The sequence below is a fragment of the Xiphophorus maculatus genome, chromosome 9 (genome assembly GCF_002775205.1).
Source record: "Xiphophorus maculatus strain JP 163 A chromosome 9, X_maculatus-5.0-male, whole genome shotgun sequence".
Classification (NCBI taxonomy): Eukaryota; Metazoa; Chordata; class Actinopteri; order Cyprinodontiformes; family Poeciliidae; genus Xiphophorus; species Xiphophorus maculatus.
Window position 1 is genome coordinate 17,989,898 of NC_036451.1, and position 25,370 is coordinate 18,015,267.

The 25,370-nt window shown below is 38.5% G+C and overlaps 1 protein-coding gene across 1 annotated transcript in view; it reads right to left on the reverse strand.

The window, feature by feature from the left end:
- The window catches only part of sema6b (semaphorin 6B), a 172,679-nt gene that overhangs the window by 56,615 nt on the left and 90,694 nt on the right, over positions 1-25,370 (reverse strand). The window contains exons 4-10 of the mRNA XM_005795735.2: positions 25,275-25,335; positions 25,089-25,151; positions 12,742-12,840; positions 10,714-10,804; positions 8,058-8,177; positions 7,436-7,524; positions 6,451-6,668 (exon numbers count right to left, since the gene is read on the reverse strand). Coding sequence (XP_005795792.1) covers positions 6,451-6,668; positions 7,436-7,524; positions 8,058-8,177; positions 10,714-10,804; positions 12,742-12,840; positions 25,089-25,151; positions 25,275-25,335 — 741 coding nt within the window. The remainder of the gene's footprint in view (positions 1-6,450; positions 6,669-7,435; positions 7,525-8,057; positions 8,178-10,713; positions 10,805-12,741; positions 12,841-25,088; positions 25,152-25,274; positions 25,336-25,370) is intronic.

Consider the following 25,370-nt stretch of genomic DNA (forward strand, 5'->3'; position numbering starts at 1 on the left):
ATGGAGAGAAATCTTCGAACTACTTTAGAAATATCCACAGAGACTGAACCACTTGTTATCCGCTGCTGCATGAGTTTCAGCTGTTTGTTCCTTTTTCTGACTTTTATTTTAAAATAAATGTCCAGCTGTTGATTTTTAGTCCCTCTTGGTTTATGTTCTGAGCTGATTTCCAGGAGTGGGTGGAGGAGCTGCGTTTGTGGGCTGGATTTTCTGGCTGCAGCTGGGAACCGTGCTCTCACGACGTGCTATTTGATCGGGTCAAGCGGTCACCCCTCCGTATTTATCATTTACAAGCAGGAATATGACTGAAGCCTGGCTAGAGCAGCGAAGTAGTAGTCATGGAGTGATGGGGAAAAGCATTTACCCCCTTAATAGGGTGAGGCAATAGAAATACATCTATCTTGATAGACATGTGACCAGTATCAATAAAAACACATATGATAGAATATTGATCGTCCGAGCCAGACCTGCACAGCACTCTGGGGGTTGTAGGCAGATAAGGTTAGAGCATCAACTAACTCACTTACTCTTTGGCTACCTAGCAACACCTGTGCAGTAACTTGCACAGGTGTTGATTGATTTGCTTGTTTGCCACACTGATGTTTTTAGATCAGGGGTGTCAAACTCCAGTCCTCAAGAGCCACTATCCTGCAGTTTTAAGATGTGCCACAGGTACAAAACACTGGAATGAAATGGCTTAATTACCTCCTCCTTGTGTAGAGACCTGCTAATGACCTAAGTATTCTATTCAGGTGTTGTCCAGAAGAGGCACATCTAAAAGTTGCAGGGCAGTGGCCCTCCAGAACTGCAGTTTGACACCTGTGTTTTAGATCATCAAATCAAATTTTAGTATCACAAAAAGGTAGCATAGAGCTGAAAAAAAAAGCAAATGATCATCACGCAGACAGTCCAACATGGTGGTAGCCATCTGCTGGTATGGAGTGCTTTGCTCCTTTAAGATGTGGACTTCATACGGAACCTGGAGAAATAAATTCTACTCTTTCACACAAAATCCTGAAAGATGATGTCTATTTGTGAACTTAAGCTGAAGCACACTTGGCTTATGCAGCAGGACAGTGATTCAAAGCACTCCAGTAAATCCATCTGTGAATGCCAACAAACAAGACTGACTGAGATGCTGTGGCATGACCTTAAACAGGATGGTTATTCTCAAAAAATCTCCAATATGGCTGAATTACAAATCATGAAAAAAATAGCATGCTGAAATTACCATAGAGATGCAAAAATGACTTTTTGGAAAAACCTGACTGCAGCTGTTGTCACCTAGTTATAAAGCGCAGGAGCAAATTACATTTTCACATCGAGTCAGGATGACATGGATATCTTTATTCCTGTGATAAATGAAACAATTATCTGAATACTAAATTTTTGTATTTACTCTGGGTTTTTTTTTACTGATATAAAAAATACTTAATGACCAGAAACATTTTAAGTGTGACAAAAAAAGAAAAACAGAAGTCTGTGAGAGGGCAAATACTTTTTCACAGTCCTTTAAATGTGTCCGATGCAGCTTCTCTCCAAGGACGGAAGGCACCAGATGTTATATGCGATATGTCTGCCAGCTCTGCCAGCTTTCTCTACCCTCACCAACCTCCCATCACTCTGCTTGCAGGTCACTGGCTTTGCCCTGTGCATGACTCTAAATCTAACGGAAGAAAGCCAAAAGGCCTCGAGCTGTTTTCCTCTCACAACTGTCTTTTATTATTCTCATTTCCAAAGTAGTTTCTCTCACTTGTGCTACTCAGTCATGCTTTAGATTCTTTCTTCTGCTTCCCTTCAGTTATTTCTTTTGTTGATTCCCCCCCTCTGTGGTTCTTCAACGTTCTTTGTTTTTATTTTGAGATAAAGTTTTGCAGGCTGGATGCATATGCCGTCTGTTTGAAAGAGCAGCCCTATTGTTTAAAAACTCTCAGACAGCATGAAATTGCTCATGTTATCAGTCACAAGATGGGTTCCAGAGATAAGTGAGAAAAATAAGAATAATAACAGTCAGGAGATCTTTAATCTAATCCTTTAATTATAGGATGCAGCTAGTTATTTTCCACGTTCCTCAATGAAATTAAAATGAAGATCTGCTAAATCAATTATCTCCAGGAAGGATACATATCCAAAACAGCTCAAATTGGTCAAGCACAGTAGGTGATACTATATTTAATAATGTCCATTAAAACAAAAAATTTTTCAACTCATGAGTTCAAAACTACCAACTATCATTTGTTATTCAGATAAATGTAGAGGCGGGGCCAGCCCAAGGTTGTGTTGGGGCCTAAGCAGAATTTCATTCATGGGTCCACTTCCTGCAAAGATCATCTTGATCTTTGCAGATTCTGAAGAGTCAGAGTGGGGGTGCAAAGTTTCATGTTTGTTCATTGTTCATAGTTTATTAGCTACCACAGTAAAAAAAAAAAAAACTTCTATAATTTGATAGATGAGTTGTAAACAGTGAAAAAGTGCAAGAAACATGATCTCACCTAACACACAAACTGCACAAAAGCCTATATTAAAATTATGAGTCATAATTTAATATTTTAATTAAAGATGTTTTCCTTGAATGTTTACCACTGGTGCCTTGACCTGCTTTTTGGGTCCACAGACCTGAGGACCCAACGAAGGGCAAAAGCTGATGAGAAATATTTTAGTAAAAAGCATATTTCTCTTGTGAGACTTGTTTCCAGTCGGACACATGGAGCATCATTCTCCAGTACCAGTTTCTGTAACTGCAGCTTGTGACCTTATTATGTATTCCTTTGCCTAGTCTGTTTGTGGGCCCGGGGGGGTGCAGGAGGTTTACCCTGCACATCTGTGCAATCTCCCCAGTGCCACATTCTTCATGGCATCATAAACCTGTTCTCCTCCTTCTCCTCGTTGCTGCTGTGTTTTTTCCCAGAGGGACATCCGGCTGTCACGCAGAATTCTCCACATGGAAAGCCAGAGACGGCGTCCTGCTTTCAGGGTACACACGATTTCATTTACAATGCGAGGGAAATTATACAGCTCTATTAAGCCCAAAGAGCCCACGTCAGTCAATGCAAATGACATTTTCAACTGGCAGAACAAAAACCAGCTAATACTAAGCTGAAAACTTTTTTGTTTTTCTTCGATGTTGCTCTCGTACTCAAAATCTCGATGGTATATTTTGGAAAAAAGAGGCCAAAAAACATGCAGTGAATGCAGCTGGTATGTGGTGGTAAAATAACCCCTGGAGAGTGTGGGCACAGGAGGAGTTGAGCTCCCGCAGAATGTAGAACAATAAATCGTTGACTTCATTTCGTCACTCCCATACCACGGTGAGGACTGGTGGATGTTGCAGTGAGCCAAGTGGCAGGAGTGAACAGCTATTACCTTCCTCCAAGGTCTTGCTTCATGCTGTTTCCACTACACTCTGCCAGCCAAGGCAATTTGTCTGGCAAGCACTTTGCCGGTGTGCCGCAGCGGGCCACAAGGGGCCTATGAGGAGTTTTTGCAGCTCGCCTCACACGTTCTCTCCGATAATTCCTGCTCATTTTCCTCCACCTTTACGTATCCGTACCTTTTCCCTGAGAACCTCCATTTCTGACTTGCCTGGCGGTTATTTAAAACAAGACCCAAGGGCAGCTTACCCGAGCATGGGTTGACTGTTTGTGTGTGTTCAGGTGGTCCTCCCATCCTTTGTGCAGAGAAGTAAAAGCTTTTATCAGGGAACTGTTTTAATTGTTTTCGAAAATGTGCTTATTTGTGTATGAGTCTGCATATGTGAGGCATCCATCTGACTCTGCAGGTAGCGGCCCAATCTCCCGCAGCGTATTCTTCCAAACACGCAGATAAGATGCAGCTGATGAAACAGTTTTAGGCTTCAGGGAGTGGGAGGCACACGTGTTGTCCATTACCGACTTCCCTGTCCTTGGACTTATCGTACTTCTCATCTTCCTTTTTGTTCACACCACATCTTTTACTATTCAATATCTTCAACTTTTACTTTTCTATCAATTTTTTTTCTTTCTTCTTCTAATGTCAGTAGCAAAGATGCAAAAGATTTGCTATTAAATGATGTATTGGAAGATGTTTTTTGTTTATATTCCAAAAAACATGCACACATTAATATGCTGGGATAATAATAAAAAAAGCTTGGCAGGTTTTCCAGCAACCATAACTCTACAAGACATTTTATTTGAATTAGTGACATTTATGGAGTTTCTTATGGTACAAGTGATTCGGCTTTTATTGCATCACTTGGGGTATTCTAAAATTGTTGCTAGAACGTTAGTTGATGTTTTTATATAAAAAAGAAATAAACAAACAAGATGGCAACATTCCCAAAAAGTAATGTACCTTGTTATGTTATATCATAACACTGTGAATTATGTCTCATTGTCTCTGCTCTACTGTAGACACTAAGGTGAATAGAGGCACTGACAAAATAACTTCACACGAACTTCAAAGACTCAACACTTGATGGTCCACAAAATCCCCTTAATTTTCTCACAGTTAGACCCAAATTTTAGAACAGAGTCGTACTTGGCAAGGCAGTAAAAGCATTTTTGGTTTCAGCTGACTGATACACATGCCTCCACTTAGAGTTCATGAATTGCTTGAATTCCACATGCTTACTTTTGTGATCCAAGTACAGAAAAGGCTTTTTCTCACATCATTCCCAAACACCAGCTGGCATGTTAAGAGTCATATGGTTGTTATGGTGATCCAAACATACCACTTTGCTCTGTGCTGCAGATCTCTCACACTGAGCTCTGGAAAAACTCAGTTTTTTAACCTCCATTACAATCCTCATTCAGCTCAGTATCTAGTGGCAAACAATATTTTTACTGCAGGGAAACAAAAAGTTTCTACATCTTTAACAGGGACCACACTAGGTTTAGCATGACGGCATGTGAAGTGATTTGTGTAAATATACCAAAAAAATGCGTGGCAAAGAGATTACTCTGTAATGAAAGAGCAAAGGGTGTAGGGGGGAATAAGTATTGAGAGCATCAAAGAATAAGCAGAAATTAATTCATCTGTGTGCATTAGTGTTGCTGCAATTAAAGCATAGCTCTACATTTAGATTATAAATAGCTTATCATGAGGTGTACATAAATAATATCGTCTCACATTCCCTTGTTTCCTCTGCTAAACAGTTCCTCTGGTTTACTGCTTGTATTGTATTTGAGCCTTTAAATTCCCCTCAGTCTCCATGTTGCTCTATGTGGCTTAAATTCCTCTCGACTTTGACCCTCCACCACACCCACTTCCTATCTTGACCTCTGCACCTTGACATCGCCACTGAGATTTTTCTGGAACTCTGTTGGGGCCTGTGGGAAGATTTGCTGTTTTTTCTTACAGCTGTTTTTAGCTACATAGATGAACGAACAAACAACAGCGGTTCAATAAAATTTCAAGGTGCACCATGTGAATGCAGCTACACACAGGGGGATCTGCCTTGGTCTCTGTTTGAAGGAGGCTAAAATGTGTTTTTATTCATGTGGATCCAGCTGCTCTTGAATATTGAAGCTGTTTTCCTTACCCATTTTCTGTGATTTCAGTTACTAATTATATCAAGTAAGCAAAGCTCTAACAGAGTCTAGGTTAGATAAGATGCTATATTCACTCTTCAGATTTTTCCCCTTTCATTAACCTGATATGCAACTTTCTTCAAGATGCTGATAAAACACAAAGCTTCCTAAAATCTGGAGCAGTTCCAATCCCCATAGTTAGATGTTTAAATAAAATGCACTAACCCCATGCTAAGTTTGATGCAAACAATGTCCACAAGTAATTAGTTTTTGAAATCGTGTCTGTCAGACATAAATTTGCATTACCAAAAACGTGACTATTCAAGCAGTGGGAAGTAAAGCCTTCTTTCTCACCAGGAAGAAAAAGAATGACTAAAAGACAGAAATAAAATGTGTCAGACATGGCTCGTCACAGAAGGGTCTCTTCTCAAGGGATAACATTGTTTGTCAGTGGAGCCCTGAACAAGTTTTCTTTTATTGCTCGTTTCCATTTCCATTAAAATGGAAATAGTGCCTCAGTGCAACAAAACATAACTGTACGTAGCAAGTGATGCTGAAGTTGATATGGACAGAAATATATTCACTTTAAGCTAAATACACAACACAGAGAGTTATCTATTAATGGAAATGGTTTAAGTTATATCAACCTGCATCATAAGACAAAATATAAAAACAAATCTAAAATAAACACACACAGTATTTTTACTGAATCAGCAAGGATATGTTCCAAAAAGTTTGGAAGAATGCTGAGAAGTTAAAAAATATGAACAAATGAGATGCAGCACGTTGTCAAAGTAACTGTGAAATGGGTAAAAGCCTCACTCTTGCAGTTAAAATTCTTCTTAAATTATTAAATTGTGTTATCTTTTCTGAAAAGCTAAATGGGAAAAAACTGGGCACAAATCTATGAGAGGGGGGGTTATACTGTATGTGCGTGTTGTACCTGTTTGCTGGTGTGGAGAACACGCCCAGGATGATGTCCCTGCCGTGCATCCTGATGACGGGGCTGGTGGAGTGCAGCAAGTTGAAATAAAAGTGGGAATCTCCGGGAATGGAGCAGTTGAGCCGGGCCTTGAGGAATGATGTCCACTGCTTCTCCAGGACGCGCTGCGAGCCACCCTGATCGCGTTTGCACACGCGAGCAACGCGCGACACCACCACCTGTGAAAGTCAGGCCATAGCTGGCTTTGTGATGGGACTTCACAATATAGATAAAACCCTCGAACCCCAGTGATAAGCTGGGGGTGTTTGCATTTTATCTCCAAAAGGAGACATTCAAAAGCTCTTCGGCTCCGATGTGCTAAGTCGTTTGCATGCTATTTGCAATGTGATAACCCTGTTTTGACAGATCATTGTTTAATAACACTAAAATCAGCATCAATTATTCATGAAAATGTCAGTGAATCCCAAAATTGGTTCTTTGAACACCCAATTCTGTCGCTGTTTGAGCATCCATTTACTCTGCTCTCTGTAAACACGTCAAAGCCAGAAACCTTCTGTAAACACATCCCCCAGAATGTGAATTGCTCATTTATTAGATTTGGCACTTCACATGCTTTTTAAATGCGCTTTAAAGAAAGAAATTACTTCTTAATAAAGATGTATCAGTACAGGAAATAGCATTAAGACTATAACAGTCACATCTTTTTCAGGGTAACAGAATCATGTTCTGTGTTTTGTTAGATCAGATATGCATGCAAACAAGTGAAAATAAAAGGTCATTGTGGCAGTGAGTAAAAGTGTTGACGCTCAAATGTAAACAATACTGCTGGTTCAGCTTCACCTTTCATGTTTGTATTCTAAACAATGCATTCATATATTCCACAGACGTCCTTTTAAAGTGTGCGATGAAAAGACAGCTCCCTCCCCTGCATGAAAAATTCAGACACAAAAGAGGAAATACATTTTCATCTGATTTTCTTTTATACCTTTTCCAAGTAGTTGAACTCCATGGCTATTTCTCTGAAGAAGAAGTAGATGTGAGGTCCCCACTCCACAGCACTCACAAAGTAGGGCTCTGTGTTGTTGTGGAGAAAGAACGCATAGATGGTTCATGAGAAATTACGCATCCAAAAACATCCCCGTTTGTGAATGCAGCATTAATTCCCACAACGCTGGAGTAACATGAGGGCAGGGGCACAGAGGCACCAGCCAGGCCTAATTTCATTACATGCTGAAAGGGGATTTCACAGCAAATAATAAGAGAATTATGTCTCACTGGCATTTCTGAGACACGACTTTCATGCTGATTCTGGTAATAATTCAGCCAGGACTTTCTGCAACACGTGTTAACGGTAACATCGAACTTGATGCGGAGGGATTTTGTGTCCCGCAATCAGTCTGCTGAGTCAAACCTCAGCTGCTGACACATCCATCAGCCTCCTGAGTAACGTGGACGCTCACTCAAACCTATCCAGCTCTGACCACAGAACAGAGGGCGTGGATTCTGAACACAGGACAGACTGCAGCAGGGGAGCGACTCGCTTAAGAGTACAAACATGCAAGCGCATCTTGGCAAGCACGCGCATTCACACAGGCATGTATTGGTACCTCTGAACCACTTGGAGTCGTGCTTGATGGTGCGGAGAGCGGGGCTGTCCCCAAGGCTGCGATAAATCACCGCATCAATGGCCAGGAAGTCTGTCACCGTAGCTGTAAACAGATTCCCCTCTGAAACACACAAACACACACAGATACTGGTGAGCTGAACAGAATAAAAAAGCAACTATAAACAGAGAAATGCAAAAATTGACAGAGCCCTGGTCACCCTGAAAGTACTTCTGTCAGCTTTGTTTGTTTGTTTGTTTTATTTATTTCCTCCTGCCACATCTTGATCCTCTGAGATCATTGATTGTTTTGCTATTATTCTCATTAGAATATTTAATGTATTTTTGGACAATTTTGTGATTCAAGGACTGTCAAGCCTATAGTAGAATTCTCATTATGTACTTCTTGAGTCAGTTTTCATTTTATTTTGATGTGATATTTTCATGCATTCTTTTTCTAAGTTATATAAATGTTGCACTATTCAGTGGAACCATTCTACAATATATCCTCTCCCCCACTTCCTGCTACACCTTCAAGACTGATCTATCCTTGAACTGATGAGTTGGAGAGGCTTGATTCTAAGGACGCTGTGCACATTTTCCAATTACGTTTTTATGCTGGACGTATTAGGGACTGTTCAATTGTCGCAAAAATGCTGTGGCCTGTGTTAAAATCATCTTTCGGTCAATTTGGTCAATACAGCAATTTGGAGCCATTTCATTGCTTCCTATTTTTAATTCATTACTGCAAACAAACCATTTTGTACCCATGTACCAAAAAAATTGCTATTTTCTTTTGTTTTGGTCACATGTATGTGTCTTGTAATGTGAGATTAGGACAAATAAGCAAACCAAAATAACACACTTGGTTGACAGATATTCATCAGTCACAGAACCACATAGGGAAAGGTTTATACAAGCTGAAATATCAGGTGGCTGACTGCTCTTTTTAGAAAATGGAAAAACATTACCAGAGCTGCAACAGTGTAAAATAAGGAAATTTACCAAACTCGGGTGTTTTAGTCAGACCCAACTTCATCTATCATGACACTAATTTCATCAATAGGAAACTCAGAGGTTCTTCTCTTCACACAATCTTTTCTTCAGATATGAATTCCTCACATTTCAGTCTTCAAGTGGTTCCCCTTTAAAAACCCTTAACAGTTTCAAATGGAGAAAACAAACAAAAAAACAACAACACTGACTTTTAAAGATCTTACCAGCATTTGGAGTTACGAATGGGCCAGATTTCAGTTTTAAGACACTTTAAATAAACAATTTATATCATATGAATTGTTTAAAAAAAGATATTTTACAATAGGACACCCACACATTTCTTATCTCTATAAATGGTTTAAATCACACAGACATATCACCTCAGGTGCACATGATAAGCTAATCTGCAGGATTGATAAAGTGAGAGTGAACACCAGGGAGATCGAAAGACACGTTTTAGGCTGTTTTAAAACTGTAGTGGCTGATAAAAGACATAAAAAAGTCTCAAAATCATTTAAAATCAGACATTTCACTGTATGTAGTAGAGTTTACAAGTGGAGAAGCAAGTTCATTATGAAAGCAGACAGAAAGATACAAGTCTTGCTAACAATATGGTAATATGTTGCAAACAAGTCTTCAACATAATATCACAGGATCTCCTTCCAAGGCTGTTATAAAAGTGTATAATTGTACAGTCAAAAAAAAGGCTCTTCAGATTTAACTTTCATAGAAGAGACAACTGTTGCTCTCAAAGAAAAGCATGACTGAATATTTCCAGAGAGAAAACAGACAAAGACTAGAAGATCTGAAACGATGTTATTTGGACAGATTACTCTAAAAGTTAATAATTTGGACACCACAACTCAGGACAATGTTTAACAACTGCATGCTTCTAAAATTAGCGAGCTTTAATTGAATATATATATTTCTTTACTTCTTCAACTGTTGGGTTCATCTGTTAAATGCCTGCAGGATTCATGGCGTTTAAATGAACACTGAGGGGGAAATTTACCCATTCATTTTAAATATCTATAATAGTCTAAACACACATATCTTGTTTTACTTATTACATAGTCAGTATTTCAGAAATATGGCATAAGCAGCAGCAATGATACAAAACTTAAATTAGGTTATAGATTTTTTTCATAGTGGTACTTTATCGCCGCAAACCCAAGTCCATAACAGAAGTGACACATTAGTAGAAATCTGTAATCAAGCTGAAAAATGCTGAAAGCTGACAGCTTTGTTTTTGAGTTAACACTGTTTGTGCATCATCTACCTAACTATCTGCAGAGACAAACGATGGCAGCCTAAACTAATTCAGGCCATTGTAATGATACACAATAAAGCAAAACTGTTTGTTATCGTAGACATGACAGCTGACAAGACTAAAATATTACTGCAATAAAAAAGACATGATGACTGCACCACAATGGCTCTCTGCAGTTTGTTTTCACAGAGCTGATGATCACATTATCAGTGAAGTGAAGTAAACAGAAAAATTGCAGATAAAAACTAATTGAAGCTGAACCAATACAGCATATTGAAGTGTCATGCATTAAGTTTCATAGAGGAACCGGGTTATTCCTCAGTTTTTCATCCCTGTCTGACAGCGCTGTAAGAAACACAGAAGAGGTGCATGGAGCCTGGAGGGAGCATCTTACCAGCAAACAGAGCAACGTTGGCGTGTTTGGGGTCATAAGGGCATCTCGCCATTCCATTGACTGGGTCTCCCATCATCTCCAGAGTGTCGCCCTTGAAAATCACGCACACAGACAGGCGGGCAAAAACAGCTTTCAATCATTGCACTCCAAACAATATAAATGCATCCATGGCACCATCATGAAAACAAGCCACAAGAGAATGGCAATTAGACAGTGTTATGGAGAGCGCAAACTAATGACTCAGTGGTGGCAATTAGGCAACAAGAGAGTTACATTCTCATACATAAATAAGAGACCAACACACACATACAGGCACCCGCATGAAGTCTAGTTAACAATTCACACAAGTTTTCATCCCATTATTATACCGTTCTGTATCTATACGGTGAAATCTCTGGGTCTGTGTCAATTACAGCACATGTATATTTAAAAAGGTAGCCACAAGCACCTATTTCAACCGTTTCTGGAGAAAAAAATACACAACTTTGAGTGCCTTCCACCCACCGTCGAGAGCAAAATCATTTATAAATGTCATTTCATTAAAACAGAGCTATAAATAAAAGAGCAGCTTGCATTGCTAACTAGTCCCCTGAGAAGCAGACAGCCTATCAGGCAGAGACAGGTGTTGTAGGGCGTCATTAGTGGCTGACAGATAATGGGCCAGGTTTGTTTCTATGTTCCAATGTTGCACCAAGTCTGAAATGTGAGAGAATGGAAATAACACTGATACAAAAAAAATAATAAAATCTTTGATGGAAGATCCCCTTATCCACACTGTTTTTCTAGCTCTGACTACTAGGCTGCATATATTCCCTCAAAATCTCTTCAGAATGATGCAAAATCAGCTGAACCCATTATTAATATTTATATGTATTTTTTTTCCCCCCTTCAGCGAGTCTCGGGTTGTTGCCGTAATTGAGTGAGACAGGGATCGCTTGGGAAAGTGGAATGAGCTGTGTGGAGGAGGATTCAGGTGAGCTGAAACTTGATGGGTAGAACCTTCAGATTCTGAAAATTGTTTTTTAGGGACAAACTGTTGGCGTAATGCTCTGAAAATGTGAGATAATTAGCTGAATCAGTGCATTTGACTTGTTGCTTTAATCTTTGAGTCTTTATATGTTTGCTTCTTTAGAGTTCCTTGCAAAAGTGTTCATGCCGCTTGAACGTTTTTGCATTTCGCTACGTTACAACCACAAACCTTGATGTATTTTATTAGTGCTCTTCGTAGTAGCAAAACAAAATTAGTGCATAACTATGAAGCGGAAGAAAAATAATTCACATTTTTTAAACCAAAATCTAAAAAGTGTGATGTGGATTTGAAATTACTTTGCTCTCAAACCCCAAATAAAACGCAGTGCAACCACTTGCCTGCAAAAGACATATAAATAATAAAGTATGCTTTTTTTAAATGTAGGAGTGTGTATTAAAATTGATGGAAAGCTGGAAAGAGAAAATCCAAATGAAATACACCAAAGTTTGTGTATGTAATGTGACAAATTGTGAACAGATTCAACAGGCTGAATACTTTTGCAAGTCACTTCATTTGGAATTTGTTTTTCTCTTTCTCTCTTTTTTGTTTACCACTAGCAAAACAAAAAATAAAAATTCAACCAAGTAAACAAGTCATGTCTCCAGCTTTCCTCTTAGGCCACTTCCTTCAACATCTTGTTGTTCTCCCTGATTTTCTGCCTTGACTCTAACGTCAGGCCTGAAAGTTTAACCACCAAGAAATAAGTGTTGTTCCCCTGAACAACAAGGAACTAAAACTGCCAGACAGAAAGGATAAATAGCTACTTGGGAGGAAGTCAACACCTCCTCAAGTGCCAAACAACCCAAATCAACCTGTAAGCTTTCACCTGAGTAGATGTACTAATTGCACTGCTGAAGCAAGCTCTCTCATTGCAAAACATAGATAAGCTATCTATCAATTATGTTAAAGCAGTTGTATGAATAACTGAGTTATTGGCTGGCCCACAAAACGTCTGACAAAGTTACAGTAGAGCTAGCAGATGTGATGCGGTTGCTTACAGTGTAGTTGGCACAGAGAGGGTTGAAGGCGTTGGTGCCACACAAAAAGAGGCCCCCCTGTCTGCTGAGCAGCACCTTGATAAAGTTGCGGCATTCATCCTGTAGGAAGGAAAAAGACAGAAAAAGAAGGGAGAGTTTAATGTGTGGCAGGAGTTAAGAAACAGAACAAAGTTGTGGTGCAGGGGGAAAAAAACAAATACAGAAACTGATTATCCAAAAAAAAAAACTGTGTGAATTGACGCTTTTTAGCTGCCTGATGTGAGGAATTATTACACCATTAACACTGTCAATCATATTGATACACACCAAAGGAAGTCTGCAAAAACTTTAAGTGCCTACCTGCTACAGACATGTGCACACAGACAGCTGTTTTTGATTGACAGACTATAATCTACACCAGCCTCAGGATTTTTTTTAACGAGCAACAGACTTAAGATAATTTCAACATGAGGAATCAAACTCTACTCAAAGCCAGCTGGGTGACTCAATCAAGTTGTGTCGCAGTATCCTCGTTCCATGTTTGTTCTTCAGAACGAGTCGTCGTGCTGTTTGTAAGGCGCCAGATAAGAGCTGCTTTCCCCCACTGCAGCAAGAAGCCATGAATATAGGCACAATGAAAGTTAATCCCTTTTCATTCTGCTCCCTCAATAAATGTTAACACAGATAAACTCGTACTTAGGCACGCTGGTATCAAATTCAACGTGAATGATGTGTTGCGCTTGTATTTGTGTAGTTCCTTCCACAAGTATTCATACCCGTGGAACATGTTCACAATTTGTGACATTACAATTACAAATATCAGAGTTTTTCATTAGGAATTCTTGTGATAAACTAAAAAGAAGTAGTAGATTACTGTGAAGTGAAAGGAAAAGTGTCACCTGAAAGAGGTTTTCAATAAAAAAAAAAAATCTACAGAAAGAATTCACATTTTTCCACACTTAATTCTTACAGCAGGTTTTCATAATCATTCTGTGTTTAGCTTCATTTGGCTTGCATTGTTTTCACTCTTGCATATCGAGCTTCCCTATCCCTTTCGTAAAAAAATATCCACACAGCACAATGCAGCCACCAACATGTGTTGCCTATTTTACCATGGGGATAGAAGGTTCTGGGTGATTAAATTTAGTTTGAGTTTAAATTTAATTTTATTGCCTCACTAATTAAGTGCCATCTAGGGTCAATTTCTGGACTACATTTTATTTAGTGGTATTAAAATGTGAGTAAATGTTCGCCCATCTAATAAACAGATTCCCCCAGTCAAGTTCTCTGAATCTTCTTAGGGAGGTGATAGGTTAAATATCACTGTTTTTCCTTTGCTTTTTATATAAAACACATTGAGTTTGTAGATGCAGCATGGCAAAATGGGAAAACGTTAACAAGTACATATACTTTTGTGGAAAAAAAAATAAGATTATCTGAAGAAATCTTTTAAAAGCACTGGGAAGAAATTTCAGTTGAAACTTTAAGATAAATGTCAAAAATTTGTGACAGCAGCTTGCATTTGCAAAGACGAGCAAGCCACCTGTAAGTGGGTGGTGATACATAGCACATCAATGGTAGTCAACAACCAACAAATCCTCTTCCTCAAATGGCAAGTGTCCCAGCCAGCATGGCACCAGAAGTGACGCACACACGCACATGCACACGCCGATACACAAACACCAAATGGGGTCTACTTCAAGACCAACACCTGCACTGATGTCATCTGAAAGAGCAGCGGGGCTGAAGCAGAGGCTGCAGAGGAGGTGATAGCTGATATGTCAAAGCAAAGTGTGAGTGTGTGTGTGAGACGGGGATCAGAGAGAAAGCAGTGATATGGGAGACGAGTGAATGTTATTCCAGATGCTCCACCCTACCCCTCTCCCTCTACTCCGCGTTCCCACTTTGCTCCCTGCAGGGTTCTCGTTTTTCACCGGAAAAACAGACACAGGAAAGAAGGAAGTGTTTTCATCTTCGAGGATGCAGGGCTCTGGTGCTTGGGGTGTTTGGGGTGTGTCAAGTTCGAGACGTTATTTCTAATGCCGCAGCAATATGTGACAAACTGAGTTGAGGCTGTGCCAGCTTATCTGAGGGCATGCCACTCACATACATGCGGCATGCGCTTCGTACAGTGCCTGTAACTCATCTGGCAATGTTTATCAGAGCACAGATGTAAGCTCACATTGGGGAACCATTTGCATGCTGTTTGTTGTTGGGTTGTCAGCTTGGTTTGATCGGCAATGACATAGTCAGATGAAGCACTCCTAATAACAACCCAGTCCAACTGCCAACATCTCAAAGAGAGGCATGAATACTAAGAAGAACCAGACCACTGCACAAAATGTCTTCATTTGGTACTGATTGTACAAATAAAATGAGCGATTTCAAGATTGCAGGGTAAAAACAACACTTAGAGCCTTTGTAGCATCAACAATTGAGCTCTGATTGCCATTCCCACTTTGGTACCATCATCGAAATGTATGCAGAGCTGCATACGTGCAGCATCAATTTATCCAAATTCAAATATCCCAGGAAGTGATTCTGTACTTCCAATGAGTCTTTATTCAAAGCCCAATTCTGCACACAAAATTAAAGCTTTATTATGCTCTCCACACAAAATCACAAACCAATTATAAAGGATCAAACAGTGAATCACTGATTTAAATAATCCAGAGGCTGTGTGTCCTGTTGCCTGCCTTTTCTCCCACTGCATTCCTCTCTTTTTTGCACACTTGCTTGTGCAAAATCCTGACAAAATGCCACATTTACAAGCTGGCAAAGTTTCCTAAGACTCAAATGACTTCAAACCTTCTCCCATTCTCTGTGTAGCTAACCTGCAGCAAAAATGAATAAACAAGAGCAGAAAACAAAAGACTGATCTATATGTTGTTTCTAATAATTGTAAATAATAACTAAATTAGGTGGGATCAATCTGGCTAGTCACAGTGACATTTCAAACAATTTTACGGAAACATATTTTAGACTTATATTTAATATAGAATACACTCATTTATAATTTTTGATCTATTGTTCTGGATTGTTTTTTATATATTCAATAAATTAAATTAATGTATTCATTTATAATGTGAAGTATGGAAATATGTTCGCAAGCACTTTTTTAATAAAAAGGAAAAACAGAAGGTTAAGACAGTGCAATTTTTCTTTTTCAAAACAAATTACTTAACCACTCTAGTTGTTAGGTATCCGTTGTGTTCATCAGAGAGACAGCCTACAGGAAGAAACTGCCTGCATGTTTGTTTGTTTTTTACAAATAGTGCTCTGTAGAGCTGATCTGAAGGTTGAGTTTTAAACAGATTGTGTCCAGAATGTGTGGTGTCTGCAGAAATATTAGTTGCCCTTTTCTGACCCTAAACCTGTTTAAAAATCCCCTGAACTACTTGTATGATACTTGAGGAACTATTTTCACTGTCATTTTGATTAGATTTTTAATAACTACACCTTTTCCATTTTAAAATAGTAACTACAATTATTGCATGATGTTAAGCAGTGCAGTTAAACTGCTTGAGGTGGTTGCTGTAGCAGAATAGCCTTTCTGATTAAGGGTAAGTTTAACTTCTTTGTTTTTCTGAGCCTCTGACTGTGTGCATGTATAGATTCATGACCAATACATCATATATTCATCCCAATAAATACAACAAAATACTGTGATAAGTCCAAATTGAATATCTATAGTGGCTTGTGGAATTTTTGTACCTTCATACAGAAGAACATTCCTCAGCATGAATACTGATGTAGCTGTTAATGTTAAGAGAAGATGAGTGGAAAGATGCATAAGCGAGGATATGTTTGGATATGCAAATCTGCAGTAATATATTAGCCAGACTTTGTACAGGTAGCACGTTTCAAATCAGCTCCTCGCTCTGGAGAAAGATAATAACCAGGCCACTTTTCTTTTTTTTTTCTGCAGATGTTGAGTGAGCAAGTGAGGTTCCCAGCAAAGTTGCACATCCACCATCTTTCTTTCACTCACACACAAAATAGACTCTTCCAAAAAGCATTTATGGGGATATAAATGCGGCTGACGCACACAAAATCCCGGTACTGACAACGAGCTCTCTGTTGCTACAACACATTGTCTCCAAAAAAACCTGCAGCAGAGAGACACCATTAAAAAACTCAGGGGGCTCCAACTTTAGCATCTGCTTCTCATCTATTGTCTGGAACTAAACCTTTTGCTATTAGATGATAAACAGCTTTTCATTTGACCAAAGCCTGGACTTGAAGCTTGTCCTAATGACGAGAAGAAAGAAAAAGAACCTTTATGTGTTTTACCTACGGCGGCAATCAGCATTCCTGTTTTGAAAGTAACAAAGTTACAACACTGTTTATGACAGTAAAACATTTGGCTTACATTGTTTTAACTCTTTAGGGGGTAACAACTACATATTTGTTGTGTGATGAAACATAATAAAATGTCCCAACGTTATCATGATGACCCCACACAGTAGGAGTCATTTGAGGGAGAACATTGGCGGGGTTTTTTTTTTTTTTTTTTTTAGCAAGCAGCTTCTCTAAATCTCCAAAGTTTCCATTACATGCCTGGCTGGTCCCCTGACGTTCAAGGTGCGTGCTGTTCTCCCAAGAGCAGCTATGAGCCAGAACTCTCCCACACACATGAACTCATACTGTGTACACAATAGACATACACACAAAGCCCTTTCTGAAAACCACTTCTCTGCTCATTAAGGACAGGTTTGTCATTTTCAAGAAAAAAAAAAAAAAAAAAACAATCCCTGATGCATAATTCTGACTGAAAACAGAGCGACGCTCTGTCGCAGGAGCACAGCGTGAGTCTATGCGTGTACGGGCGTGGGTGGGGGATAGATTATCAGCGGTACTAATTTAGCAGCAATGTGCTGTTCCAAGTGCTGTGGTCTTACTCAGCATGTTAAAGCTAATCTACATCCCTCTGAAACCCCTTTTTACTGTTTGACAGTAATTCTGACTAAACTGACCACAGGCCAAGAACAAACAATCAGTCACAAGAGGAAGAGTGAGAAGGGAGGAATGACGGAGTAGTGGAGATGTGATGATAAGTGAAGAAAAGGAGGGAAAAGAGAAGGGATCAGAAGAGTTTTCCAGGTAGGTCAGCCAGACCCTTAATGGCCAAACTTCCTGTTGAAAACAAACATCCATCCCATAAAAGTAAAAGAAGAATTTTGCAAAGTACTTGTATAAATAAAGAAAGGCCAACTGTTAAAGCTTTAGAGCCTTCAAAAACCTCAAAAAAAGACAGTGTTCTGGTATGTGGGTGTAACAATACAATACTGAACATTTTTGATATGTTCCATTCAACTTGGGACTCAAGTGCACCGAAAGAATGCAGCTTGATTCTAAACCTGCAGCACATTTATACGTAGAACCAAAGTGCAAAGCTCTACTAATACTCCTTAATATGTTGCGACTATATTGTCATCTCAATATAAGTGTCATAATTTATTATTAGTGTCACAAAGCGCTCTTTAAAGACATTTTTACTAAAATATTCATGGGTTTACATGTTGCATGACAACAGGAGTCTGGCTGCAGCAGATGCTAATACCAGACATGGATTATATATTATATTTATGCTTCAGATACACAAGGTCAGAGCGTGAGATAAAAACAAAATGGAAAAAGGATTAACAGAACATGGACACCAGTGATCTCTAATTTTGCAAGCAGCGTCACATCATTAATTAGATTTTAAGCAGTTTTATGAGCAATAATTATTAAAGAAAACCTGATTTTTTTTTTTAACAATTTGAAGGAAATACAAATACAAGCTATGTATTTCATACCTTTAAGCTATGAAATGGAGTCATGTCCACAAATATTACTTAAAACTCTCCTGTGCAATGAAAAAGCCTCCTATTAACCTTCTCTGGAGGTGGCTTGGATTTCCTTGGACTTTGGAGCATCTGTAATGGGCCATCACAAAGAATAAATCAGTATTCCATGACTCTCTTTGCCCTTGGCAAAGCTAGTTTAAACTTCTGTAATTGTGGTGTTATTGCGTGAAAGCACGCTGAGATTTTAGATCAAGTTAAGCTGCCTTTGAGATGACATGCTTTCCAGGGATTTCAAAGCAATTTTTAAAAAGACAGAGCAAAACAGTTTTCTGCACACATTACAGAAAGAAGGCAGTGAAATAAGAGGACATATATTATATTGGAATGCCATTCTCACCTGTATTTAATAGAGAAGGTTCTAGAATTTTGAACAAGAATAATAGCATCCACAAACTTTGATATTCCTCGGGGTTTATTTTCAGAACTAATGAGGCAAAAACACTTGAGACACATTAAAGATTTGTAACACTGTCAACACTGCACTACAGACAAAATAATATTGTCTAAATTTTGTTTGGAGTTGGTGTTGTAACTTTGGAATGGATGTATGGCAGATAAAATACAGCTGCTCAAGAAAAAAACATGAAGTGAGTTTATATGAGTTTATAGCATCTCTATTTATTCATAAGTTAAACTACAGTCAGTACGGAACTGATTTCACTGTGGATAATAACTCAGAAGCTTACAATGTCATAGCATCACCATTTTGTAAGCGTTTTAATCATAACTGGGCAAAAACAGGACACCTTTTGTCTGATGTAACGTCAGACAATGACAATAAAAAGCTCTAGTGTATGTAAACATCTTAATTCAAATGTAAAAGTTATTTCATTAAATGGGGGAAGATGTTGTGTAAATTGAACTTTTTGAGCTTCATGTTATAAAGTTATAGTCTCATCAAAAACGTACCTGGACTGTTGCATTGATTCTTTCATGCATGTTTGATAAATCCTTGAATCTCCCATGACAACCCTTTGGGGGTCTTACCGCTTGGTCATACAATATGCTGCCTATTTACCCAAAGCTCCTCCTCTGAGCTGCCGTCCCCCATCGAGCTTCCGCCTCACAGAGCACACATCCCTCATGACTCCCTCACTCAGCTCCTCCAGACTAGCAGCAGCAGCAATTATCAAACACCTGGTGAAACTTCGAGTCTGCTGAGCTCATCATGCAAACTATTTCACAGTCCAACGCTCCTGAGTTGCAAATGGCATCCTGGCAGAGAATTGATATAATGATATGTTGGAGGTGGAGTGTTGGAAAAAGAAGTTGCTTCTTAAAGAGAGAAAGGACAATTTCAAGGTGTCAAATTACGAAGTAAAATTTCCTTTACGTCATGTTTAATATATACACCATTTCCATAACAGCTGAAGGTAACAGTTACTATATTGTGCTATAAAATCACACTAGGTGCCTGAAAAACACACAATTGCCCCTTTAACATTTTCTGACTTGGGTGTCACTCGAACAAAAGTAACATAATGAGCTGGTAGGGCATTCATAATATCCATTCATCGTCTATACCCACTTTACTAAAGAGGACGTGGTGGGGTCTTTCACCAGTGGTTAGTGAGTAAGAGGCGTGGTTCACCCTGGAGGTCACCGGTCGCTCGCAGAGCAACTTGGAGACATACTAACAACCAGGCACAGACACTGATATCTAAGAACAAAGTAAGACGAAGGAGAAACCAATAGCCCTAAATCTCATGTCTATGGACTGTGCGAGTACTTGGAGAGAACAATAAGGAGAACATGCAAACTCAAACCTTGAACCTTCTTGCAGCAAGGCAACATTTATTATTTAGCGGCCATTAAACAGCAAAGAAACTGATTTGTTTTTCCATGCTCAAACCAAGAAAATGTGCTTTGGTTTGACAATTTAAAACCCAAGAGCTTGATCAAGGCAATATTGATTAAACAATCTTGCTAAGTGCTGGTTATAGCAATGCCCAACCACTCTTTAGAAGTGCATGACTGTGTTTGCATGCAAATGCCTGCCGCCATTGCTTGATGCTGGCATTGAGCCATTGTACTTCATTTCTTGCTTCTATAGGAGTGAAAGGGGAAAGAAATGAAACAAGGAGAAGAGACAATCAAAATACCAGTGATGCAAAAGAAGGAGACTGTGACATGTAACAAACTGATCTGTAGGAATGGTAAGTGAGGCCGGTTGTGGCAACAATCCTTTGGTCAACACAATGAGAGGAAAACAGCAGGAGACATAGGATATTGAATCTTAAGCCTAATTAAGGCAGAATACTGTGTCCTTCCTGATCAGCCAAGCAGAAATATTTAATTACAAAACCAATTCTGAGGTGGCAAGTGTATCACATCTGACACAACCTTCCTCCAAGCAGAACAGGATATTTTCAGAGGGCGAAAAGGAGGAGTGAAGACAAGGAAGGTATAAATAAAACGACAGCCTTGATTCTGGGAGATTAGGAGAAAAAAACTTGTTTAGGATGGACAGAATGAGAAAGAGTATTAGAAAAACTAACTTTGAAGTATAAATGCTCAAATATATACATACTTGAACTTTGGTGTTATAGTTTATGATAACTGTAATAATACAGAGGATGCATATTGTTTGTGTGTATGCACTAAGTACGACTGACTGTTTTGTCTTTTAAATTAACATACTTATAAAAAGGAATAAAGCTTCCAGGAAATTTAAATACTCACATTAATATAATGTAAAAGCTGCACACATTGTGCTTTTTATGTAATTGTGCAAGAAAAATCATAATTAAAAAACATATTTTTTATAGTTCACCTATAAATTTCATATATCCTTAATTTGTCTGACGTAACGTCAGAGTTCTCTTTGTGTGCATATTTACATAATTTTTGCATATTTTCAAAAGTCCTAGGAAAGTATTTTAGAACCTGTTGAATTTGGCTGTCCAGGTTCAAAGTCTGTAGAGTAGAAACCATTCTCATATGCTTTGTCATGTATGTGAATACACTGAGATTCACCTTATGCAACAATCAGATATTTATTGGACACACCTGGAACCTTTGGCTTCAGGTGTATTGAACATACATGCTTTGCTGTAGACAAATGTAACTTTTATACTTTCTGTTGTAAAACTGAATCGATTGTAAAATCGTCATTTGTCTGCTCCACAGTAACTCTATGTATTTAAGCCCTTATAATACATATATTGGACTGCCAAAGCTTATCATGATAAGCGTTTAAAGTTAAGGAGCCTATGGAGCCACATAAAGCAGGAACTCAGAAACAGAAGCAATAGGTGCTGCTGACTGTGCAAAGATTCCCCTGAGACAGTCCAGTACATAATAGCTGAGTGTAAGATGCTGGCAGGCAAAGTGAATATGGGGTGCCATTGCAGAGAGGCTGGAATAGAGGCATGGCACTAATCTTTGACTTCTATGCTTCATCTAACCAGAATGTAGCAAAAGTCCTAACTTGAATGTGATAGAGAAAGTATAGTGGGAGCCAAAGATTAGGGTGATGACCCTGATCCCTTCCAGCCTGGCGAAACCTGGCCTGCAATTATAAGTTTGACTGTCGTAATGTGAATAAAGATTTTTGATTGATTTTTAAGAACTATACACATTTTCAACAGGCTATATTTAAAAATGTAAATAAAAAAGTTTACATAATTATATTATCTTTTCACCATCTTTCCTGTCCCATTTTCAATCAGAGAGAAAATATCTGGTTTAAAATGATCTTGTTAACTGTAAACATGTTTTGCATGAACCCATTCAGAATAAAAAACGTTAACGATTGCCATTACCATGTTTTGAGAAGTTTGCGAGCTAATAGACTGGTTTGAACATTAATGAACTGAGCAGAGCTTATTCTGGCAACATTAAATTGTGTCTTATCTGGAGGTGAACAGCTGCTGCAAGCTGGAAACTTTTTAAATAAACTTCAGCTACCTCATACAGAAGAGTCACCAATTTTATTTTTTAAGAACAGTTTCTAGCTTAAATCCTTTGCTGTGTTTGTACCATTTTGTAGGATTCATGTTGGATTTGTGTGACTCCATGTTAACTGTGAAGTTTTATCTCTTATTGTAGTTGCATTTAGAGAGCAGACATTATCTTTAAATTGAATAAATAGGTCTTTTTTTCTCAATTGATACTGTGCCTTAAATCTCGACATATTACATATCCACATATCAGCCATTACCTATTAGATTAATCATTTTCCTTTGCGGTTTATAAGGTATTTCTTAAGTTGAAGTGAACTGAATAAACAATTAAATTCACAATTTTCTCAAAAAACATGCAAGAGGTAAATTTAAATTTTGGTGGCAGTGGTGAATTTAGAACATAAATACATTTTTAATCTGCACTCCGAAATTGGAACTGAATATTGTTAGTCTAAAATTTTCAGCAAAGTGACAACATAATTTAATCACGTCATCTTTTATGGAAGGAACAATGACTTTCATTGTTAACATATTTTCTTTTTGCTGTGTTTTTAAATGTGAATATTTCTGCAGTATTTTATCAAACATAAGTGTTTAAAAGAAAGATTTCATGTGGAAAATAGCAAGAAACGTTGACCTTAAAGTGACTGAAGGTTTACATAAATCTATGCATTTCTATGGGCAACCATTGAAAAGCGTCTGAGCCCTCGGAGAGCTGACTGAAAGGACCTGGCAGTGTTCTTATCTTCCTCGCGTTGCTGTGTGACTCACGGCAATAGCAGGCAGCCCAGTCATTAGGGGCAAGAAGACCTTTCATATCTCCGTCAGCCCCACAGCCCTCCTCAGGGTCGGCCAGCAGGGACTCACACCCTCCCCGCCTCTTCCCTCCTCTGAGCTTCAGCTTTTTGTCTCAGTCCCTCGATCCTCCATTGTGCCTCCTTTTGGCACTGTCTCACACAGACTTAATGTCAGGTGTTCTCTCGCTGTGTTAAATAAGTCATTTTTTTCTGTGCCTGAGGGGGAGACAGCCCATGTGGCCCCCTTCAACCACATTCATCAACCCCTGCATAAAACCACTCGCACACATGAGCTTAACATACGCTGTTTATGTGTGGCAGACGGCAGAGCGGATTATGAGTGCTGGAAATATAAGAGGTATTCAGGCGTGGGCTGCTGGCCGCTATTGGGACATATCACCCGTCTCTTCCTCGCCACACTGGTTTTTTGACACCCACGTACATTTAGTGAGGACACAAACCGCGGTGTTAACCCACGATGGAGGGACAAGTTTTAAGCAGAAAAAAATTATTTTATTATTTCCTTCCTGTGTGAGTGAGTGGCTCATAAAAAATAGGACTTCCATAGATCAATTTACACTTGAAACTGTGTTTTTTAGTATGGATAATGCATGCTGTGGTTTCAACAGGCACTCTTCTCTTCAAATGCATTATACAAATTATTCAAACAAAATAATGAAAGCTGATTTTTTTTTTTTTACACAAAAGTTTTTTTTTATTTTGTAGGTGCAAGATAACAATCAATAAATTAGAAACTTGTTCCACTAAAGAAACAGCTTGCTGACAGGTAAAACAGCATGCCAAATTAAACATAATGAAAAAATTAAGTGCCTGCCAGTCTTCTCCAAAATTGCTATTATTTTAGCATAAATTTTTCATCCCTATTAGTTTTAATTTAGACAGACACCTTAGTTTAATAGAACTTATAATAAGCACTAGTTACTAATCTTTTCTACATTTGCAGGATTGCCTTTAGCACGAGGCATGTCATTAAATCAAGTAGAACAGATTTTTTTTCTCTCTCATCATTTAGGAATGTAGCATCTTCTGGGGAGATTGAATTTAATTGCAGAAATCAAATCCTCAATTAGGCATAGACCAATTTCCAGCTCCAAGGTATTAAAAAGTAAAAATTTTAAATAGGTTAAGAAATGTCCATCATGCTGTTTCTACAAGATAAAGACTTTTCAATGAGATGCCAGAGAAGGTGATCAACGTGTGGTAATGCAGAAGAAAGTGGGCCGACTCAAACAAGACTACACCACTCTTTTATGAGGAAACTAAACGAAAAAAGTGACATCCATCACGCTGTTTAGCTAGTTATCAGTTATTAGCTATCTAATAACTGATAACAGTTATTAGATAACAATCTAATAACAATAGATTGTTATTAGATAACAATCTATTGTTAAATTGTTATCTAGATAACAATAAAATATTTTTTTCATTATTATTTGAACAGCTGTAGGATTATTTGCTTCTGTTTGGTTTTAAATAGAAGTAGTCAAATCATTTTTGTTTAAAATCCATTGTTTAAAAACAGTGGGGCCATAAAATCTTTACTCATGGTTACTATAAAATGATAATCTCATATTGACTTATTTGTAAATATAAGGAAAAGAACAAACTGGACCAATGCACACAGTACTATATCAGATAGCTCATCATGAATCCAAGCAAAATTGAGCTTAACTTTGACTAGACTCTCTGATGAGACTCATTAGTGGTTGGATTTGTGAACAGTTGACTGCAAAATCCCTGCGAGACCTTAAAATGTATAAATATAAGAGAAATGTATGAAGGAACTGTCTTACCTCATGTTTGCCCTTCATCCTGCAGATCCTGATGTCATTTTTGTTCGACTCCCATGTTCTTTTCTGTAAAGGAAAAGAGGCCCAAATTATCTCAGTTCGTGAGCCTCACATGCATGTCTCTGCAGACATAAAGCAATATCTCTACAGAGGTTGTAAATGCTACGTGTGTCTGTCCAGGAGACGTACTTTGCTGTAAAACATCTCATCCCCAGCACTGTTGTCCATCTCCACCCGGAAAAGATCATCCCTGCACAGAAAGACAAAGAGAGAGAAGGTGGCTGA